Source organism: Euphorbia lathyris, chromosome 2 (assembly GCF_963576675.1).
Source record: "Euphorbia lathyris chromosome 2, ddEupLath1.1, whole genome shotgun sequence".
Lineage (NCBI taxonomy): Eukaryota > Viridiplantae > Streptophyta > Magnoliopsida > Malpighiales > Euphorbiaceae > Euphorbia > Euphorbia lathyris.
In genome coordinates this window covers 45,045,051-45,053,301 of record NC_088911.1, presented here as the reverse complement: position 1 = coordinate 45,053,301, position 8,251 = coordinate 45,045,051, and the positions used below count along the sequence as shown (strand labels likewise).

The window sequence follows — 8,251 nt, the reverse complement described above, 5'->3', positions numbered from 1 at the left end:
TATTATAATTATAATTATTTATATATAATGGCTTAATATATCATTTTCCCTCTAAACTTGTCCAAAAAGCTTGATTGGCTCCCTGAACTTTCAAAGCGTCCCGATAGCCTCCTCAACTTGCATAAAATGTCCAGTTAGCCCCCTGAACTTGCACAAAATGTAATCAATTGATCACTCGGTTGCAGAAAAAGTAAGTTAAATGAGGAAGATGTATTGCACGAGACTTAAAAAAGTAAAACGACCAAAATCAGGGTATACGATTCTAATATTAGAGAAGACAAGTTGTATAGTTGAGCAAGCAATAACTTCATTTTTAATCTATTTTTGAATTATGTAATAACATTCTAAGATGCGTGGAATACGTCTTCCGCATTTAACTTACTTTTTTACGACCGAGTTATCAATTGATTACATTTTATGCAAGTTCATGGGCTAACTGAACATTTTATACAAGTTGAGGGGGCTATCGGGATGCTTTGAAAGTTCAGGGAGCCAATCAAGCTTTTTGGACAAGTTCAGGGGGCAAATGATATATTAATCCATATATAATTTTTTGGTAGGGATTAAGCCATATATAATTTATTATTATTATTATTTATCTATAATTTATTATAATTATTTATAAATAATTTATTATATATTAATTTATCTATTTTTATTTTTATTATAATTATTTATATATAATTTATGCTTTGTCATTATTTATTATAATTATAATTATTTGGTACAACTTGTTTGCAAATTTTGCGAGAAGTAAATAAATATTATATTAATACGTTTACGTTACAATATACGTTACGTTACAATGCTTTAAAAAATTAACTGCCCCAACTACATTTTAATTATTTCTAATCATCTTCGTTAACTTCATCATCATCGTCAAGTTCATTCTCCACTCCCGCTTCATGCTCCGCTCCCACTTCATTCTCGGCTAGACGTGATTGCCAAATCTGTTGCGCTATACCATTCCGCACTGCAAACATGGCGTTTTTACGATCTACATTAAACATATCTGAATCTACCATTCCATTAACATTTGGACCATGTTGTATAATTGGTATCCCAAGCATGGACAGTCTTATGAAATTATGAACTTCATTCTCGGCTAGACGTGATTGCCAAATATGTTGCGCTATACCATTCCGCACTGCTAACATGGCGTTTTTACGATCTACATTAAACATATCTGAATCTACCCTTTTAGTAACATTTGGACCATATTGTATAATTGGTATCCCAAGCATGGACAATCTTATGAAATTATGAAGCGTGAAAGTAGAAACAATAATCAACATTTGATACTTTTTTGACATTTGAGGCATATTATAGAGCACTTTCCACCTTTTCTTTAACTGTCCAAACGTCATTTCTACTTTCATTCTTAATAATGAATGTAATTGTAATGTTCTTCAATTCCTCTAGATTTTCCACACCTAAACTCCGGCATGTGACATCTAACTCTGAAGTCTCTAATTGGGGATAAATATCCAAGCGTATTTGGATATCCCGAGTCCACCATATAATATTTTCCTACAAATTATGTGAAAAAAATAGAATCAATGATAAGTTTGTTATGGAAATAAAAAAATTATAAATATAACTTTCCCTTCAGGTGGATGAGGAAAACAATATTTTGAATCAGTTAAAGAATCTTTCCACACTGTAACATCATGCACACTTCCTTCCCAACCGATAGTAATGAATGTGAAAATTCTATCAAATGAACAACAAGACAATACATTCCAACTTCTGTTTCCATGGTGATCTCGAAATGGCACACCTTCCTCGTCACTAATGATTGCAGCCCCAACAGCATCCTAATGTAGAACAAGACAAATATAATGTAGAACATTGCCTTCAAATATTAAACAATACAAATATAATATAAAACATTACCTTAAAATAAGGCCAATAGTGTGAGCCTTCTGCTACTTCCGGAGGAATCTCTAACAAATCACGATGCGGTCTGATGATATCGAACGATAATATGACCAAAGCATCCAACACCTTCCTAAAATACTTGCTTATTGTAGATATAGAATGCCTAAATGTATCGCCCACATCACGATAAGAAACTCCATTGGCTAATATGTATAAACAAATGTCAACTTGCTCAACCACAGATATATTTTTACTATCTGCTAACAAATTTCTTTCAACCATCAAATTCACTAATTTTACGAACATATCTCTATGAAGTCGTAGCTGCTCTTTATACGACATATGAGTTTCATTCAACAACCTATGTATGTATTACCACCACTTTCTCCTTCAGTTCTGTGAGGTTGTCTTAGTGTTGATGAATCAGGAGGTGGTTGGTGTGATCTCCTCATTTCTTCTAATGCAATAATCTAGCTGCTCATCTAATGTTATCTTCCATTCTACATACGTCAAACAATTAAATATGTAAGGCTGTAAAATAACATCAAACAAATATCCAACTAAAATAAAATACATAACACAAAGTTTCAAGTTAAATGAAGTACATAACAAGAAGTGTTAATCAAACTAAAAAGCACACAACAAAAAGTACCAATTCAAATAAAGTACACAACACAAAGATTAAACATCATCATCATAGAGGATAATCCATAGCGTAATCCAGGCCAATGTCCTTCAAAAAAATCCACCTCTGATTATCATTTCGGAGTGCTAAAAAACTGTCAGCATATTTCTCCTCATTCAAGTACCTAATAGCAGTTACAAAGTACTGATCACCCCGTATCTCAGGGACTCCCATTGATGAAAGAGTATCACTAACCCTTTGAGCCTTTGAAGTTCTACTAGATTAACCAACGCAACTACTAGACAATAGCTAGATAACAGTATCAAAACTAGTTTGCCTTCTTTTAAATTCAGCAGAAGTTATACTCTCTTCACTTTTTCGTTTGGAGGAGATGGCACGAGATACTTTTCTCATGGCAGACTTTGGAGGGGAGATACTTTCAGCGACCGATGGAAATACTACGTCATTATGTTCATTCTTATCCATTTCACTATCTCCAAAACCTTCTTCATCATTAATGGTCAAATCCTCCATGTTTTTTTGTTAAACTATGAATCGGGTTTTGCCATCGCGGGTGCAAAGTCACCACCAACACCATGAGAAGTTTGACCACCAAAGACTCTACGCAGCAAATCAACATTCGCCAACTCCTTCTTAGCCAATGCTAACCCATGCTTGCTATTCTTCTGCAATAAAAAAATTCATATTTCAAAATACATACTTATTATAATTCAATTCAATTAAATCATATAAGAAAAGAAAAGGTTCATACCTGCAAGTAAGCATGTCATCGCTCCAGGGACTTTTCTTGGACATCCACAAAACCCATTGTAGGGTCATAAGCTATGCCAATTAAACGTTGCAATTCCTCCCAAGTTTTAAACTTTTCTTTCAAGTCGGTAAAATGATTATACGCTTGTCTATGTTTAATACAATTCTCTCCTAATTGTGAATTAAAAAGTTTGGCAATAGTTGTCCAACTATACTTAGTATTTCCTTTGGCTTTATGCTCTGCCAAAATATTAAGCAACTTTTTTGTTTTTTCATCATCCTACTGTATCCTAACCATTATCTTTATCCACCAAAACAAAAAACATTAAACAAGCAAAATATACTATAATATATCAAATAATAAAAATATATCATAATATACCATAAAATACCATATATACCAAAAAATGTTGTAATATACATAATATATAAAAACATACCATAATATACCAAAAATATCATAATACACTACAAGAAAACAGTTAGTTAACTACCGCAATTCTAGTAGCTAATTCGGTAGCTAAAATGGTTTACCGACTGAATTTAATGGTTTACCGACCAAACACATTCAGTCGGTAAGTGCCTAGTCGCTAGACAAATGCCGACTGTTTTTTTATGATGGTCGCAGTCTATAGCGACCATTTTATGTAGTCGCTGGTTAGTCGCAATTTTACCGACCAAATGTTGCGACTACAAATAGTCGCTAATTGGCTATGTGAAAAATAAGCTGGTTGATTTTCCGACGAATTCTGACGGAAATTTTGTCGGTAGTTACTGAAAATTTTATCATTTTTTTCCTATAAATTTTTTCTATTGTGATGTACTATATTATATATAATTACAATTGTAATTACAATTATAAACATATTTTAACCTTTCACAATCAATTAATCACAATATTCATAAAAACTAGAAATATATTTAGAAATAATTAATATTTTTTTTTGAATGGAAGTAGGGGAAGGGCCAACAACGGATATCCAAACTAGATTGGTACCCCAGAACCGACGACCCCGGATTTATTCAAGTAAACAAAGAATAGCAAATATAATAAGTTCAGCCCGAACAGGCAAAAAATGCTTAACTACACAACCCTATAATTACAAACACCATTAATATCATCATTGATCAAAACGTTACAAAAGTCGGGCGAAGAGGCCCACCCTTGCGCACTGTTGTTGCAGACCATAATTAGCAAGTTTGTCAGCAACTATATACGTTGAGTCTACCTCAAGCCACGTAGTTTATGCCATCCAAAACTCCAAGCCTAATTGACTGCATACATAGCACTTCATCACCACCTCTCTTCTTCAATTTAAGATTCCATTTCAACTTAGACCACTTCAGTCTCAAACCTCACTGTTTAGAGCTGCATCCCTGAAGTAGAAATAAATTTAAGTCTAAGGTTAATGCTTTACAAAAAATATTCAAATCTAAGTTAAAGGCTAATATCATGTAATGACATGTTAGGAGGAACAAGTGTTATTCATTCAAGCATATTAAATATACGTTATGGACAACATAGTACAACTACTGCAATGAGAATATGAATTTCAGTAGGATAAGTAAAGTGACAAATAGCAATAAATTGTATTAAGAAAAAACAAAGACAAATAGCAATATATCAAATGGTGATTTATAAACACACCTCAATCCAAGCTGCAAATTTAGGCCTGCCTGTTGTGATGTCATGGTTCATAACTTCTGAGAAGTAGATTTGGACTCTATCAACGAATGGTAAAGAGGCTATATCAACCTAAAAGAAATTGTCATATCACCACAAGTTAACCAATAAGCAATCAATCAATACATGCATTATGAAATAATTTAGTTTGGAATGCGTTTCCGTTTCCTACATCTTTACAAATATTGTTTCTCGGTGTCCATTTCGATATAACATTGGTGTCAAGACAAGAAGAAGAATCAAACAACGCTAACTTACCAAATAGAACTGGCCACCAAGCAAGAATGGTCTATCATCAAATTTTTGAAGAGCATTTTCCAAGTAATTAAAAACAGGAGCTAAAAATAAATTAGCAGTACAAGTAAGCATAGTTCATATGAAGACAAGAGAAGACTGCGCATTTAAGAACAGAAAGTTCCAGAACTGACCAGTTTCTTGTATTAAATCTCCCTTCATTGAAGCAAACAAAGTTCTGATAACATTAAATGATCAAACATTGATCCAAGAAGCCTTAGAAATCTATAAAATCTATTCCAAAAAATAAATGGTGGTTATAAGAATATTCAATAAATCAGAAGAATGCACCATTTCAAATCAGAATCTATACTGCCAACTTAATTTCAATGTCTCTAAATTAGACCACATTATACTATAGTTCCATGCAAACCATAATAAGTTTAACCACAAATTCTTAGATCCATGCTTTAGATCGAGGTAATTAGGTTTTTCTCATATTCATTTTATATTTTTTTTTCTTTTTTATTTTAAATTTCTTTTTTCTTTTTCTTTTTATTGCAAAACACGGGCACAATATTTCTCCCAAATTTTGCGACTGGGTAAAACATTAGCGACTGCATCGGTCGCTGATTAGCGACTGAATTATAACTAGTCGCTAAAAGCGGTCGCTAACTAGCTGTTTTCTTATAGTGATATATATAATATAAAAAAATACTATAATATACCAAAAAATGCCATAATATATAAAAATATACCAAAAATACCATAATATATCATATTTACCAAATATACAAAAAAAAATATACCATAATATACCCAAAAATAACATAATATATCATAACATACCAAAAGATATCATAATATATATAATATACCTAATATACCCAAAAATAACATAATATATCATACATACCAAAAAATGTCATAATATATATAATATATTAAAAAATACCATAATATACCAAAAAAATATCATAATATATCAGATTTACCAAATACACCATAATATACCCAAAAATAACATAATATATCATAAAATTATTTTTCAAAATATTTATCAATAAAAATATATACATATTAACAAATAATTAAGATCCAATTTTATTAAAAAAAGGGTTTCATCATCCGAAATATAAAATAATAATAAAAGATTATCAATTAATATAATTTACTTAACCTTGTTTTATTGTTTAAAAGCACCGATTTCCATTCAAGAATTATTAAAGATTAAAGAATATAAATATTTACCAAAAAAAATAGAATATAAATATTTAATTTATAATAATCTTTATTATTGTGCACAAGTTGACTATTATGGCATAATTTTACTATTATGCACAAGTTGACTACTATTATGCACTAGTTGAATAATAATTTTTACTATTAAAAAATACCATAATTTTTCCAAAAATAATTACCTCAGTCGCCGAAGAAATTGAGACGGCGGTGGCTGGAGGCAGCGGACGGAGCAGTGGAGATGTAGATGGATGGCAGTGGCGGCCGCAATCACTAGAGGAGGCGGCAGCAGCATGGGGAATGTGATGGGTGGAGAATGAGATGAAGACCATATTTTGTAATGTAGGAGATGGGTTATATAAATTATAAATGTGTAGGGTTGCAATAATTAATATTTATAATAAAGGGAAAATTACAAAACTGGATCAAATGGGAGGCCCATTTACATATTTAACCCATTTACTAATTCTACTACATATCTAGACTGATTTTGTGTGACTTTTCAAAAATACCCTCAATATTTACGCGGGGCTCGCCCGATCCCGTCTGACTTCGCATATTCACCCATATGCGAAGCCTGCGAAGTTAATGTTTGGATTTACTTAATGAATTTAGTTCGCATATGCGAAGCCTGCGAAGCTGAAGTTTGTTTTGCTTGATGAATTTAGTTCGCATATGCGAATGCTGGATATGATTTCAAGCTAATACGCGAAGTGGTATATAACAAAAAATGGCAAACAACAACGGATTCGAACATTAAAATCATAACATTATCAAAATTTACAACAAGATTGCCACAATAACAACATTCAAATCATAACATTATCAAAATTTACAACAAGATTGCCACAATGAACTCTACTAACTAATCATTTCAAAGTGAACCTAACTAATCCGGTACCAATTTTGAATCGAATGAGTAATCTTGGTGTGCACCGTGTGACACATCCATCCCAAAAGGTCTGGACTTCCAGACCTTTTGGGATGGACGTGTCGCACGGTGCACACCAAGATTACTTATCCGATTCAAGATTGGCACCGGATTAAGTTAGGTCCACTTTGAAGATTGGCACCATGGGATGGACGTGTCCCATGGTGCACCCCAAGATTGACACAACCTCTCCTAACCAATCATTTTAGGAGTGAATGTGTCAATCTTGGGGAAGTTCATCCCTATACAGGAAGGAAAATCATCTCCCCTGCAGCCCAGTACGCCACCTTCCAAAAAGGGATGTTATGTATTCAACCATCTACAGAAAAAATTAATCATGTTAGGTAGGGAAAAAGACGATTTTGGCTTCGCGAAATGAAAATTAGCGAAGCATGCGAATGTAAATGTGCAGGGGAAGAGTTGATTTTACTTCGCATATCGATTTTTTCGCGAAGTTTGCGAGGTCTGAAATGTGACTATCTACGTCGCATATCGATGCTTTCGCGAAGTCTGCGAGGTCTGAAACGTGAGGATCTATTCGCAGACTTCGCGAACTAATCGATTCGCGAGGTAGATCCATATGTTTCAAACTCTTTCTCTTCGCAGATCTTCGCGAAATCATCAATTCACGAAGTAGATCATCACTTTCCAGGCTCGTTCTCTTCGCAAAGCTTAGCGAAACCATCGATTGCGAAGTGAATTCATGAAAAAACGCAGAAAAAAAACAGATACTTACATTTTTCGCCCCTTTCACCTCCAAAAGCGACAATAACAATATGATAACATGGGAAGAACGAAGGAAATAACGTAGAAAAACCATTTCTTTGATGGTAACAATAAGAAAGAAACCAAGCAACGAACAGGAAGATGAAAAACCATTTACTCG

At 33.0% G+C, this 8,251-nt stretch overlaps 1 protein-coding gene across 2 annotated transcripts; it reads right to left on the bottom strand.

The window, feature by feature from the left end:
• Positions 1–4,287: 4,287 nt before the first annotated feature.
• On the bottom strand, positions 4,288–5,560 carry LOC136220760 (glutathione S-transferase L3-like). 2 transcript variants are annotated; one of them, XM_066008547.1, is made up of 4 exons: positions 5,390–5,560; positions 5,220–5,299; positions 4,926–5,033; positions 4,288–4,654 (listed from the first exon to the last, which is right to left on the bottom strand). In XM_066008547.1, exons 1-4 carry the CDS (start codon positions 5,415–5,417, stop codon positions 4,634–4,636), a joined length of 237 nt encoding a protein of 78 aa, XP_065864619.1. In that variant the 5' UTR covers positions 5,418–5,560; the 3' UTR covers positions 4,288–4,633. The 2 variants fall into 2 exon arrangements, with proteins under 2 accessions (XP_065864619.1, XP_065864618.1); XM_066008546.1 differs by lacking the exon at positions 5,390–5,560 and having other exon boundaries at positions 5,220–5,377.
• Between the last annotated feature and the right edge of the window lie 2,691 nt (positions 5,561–8,251).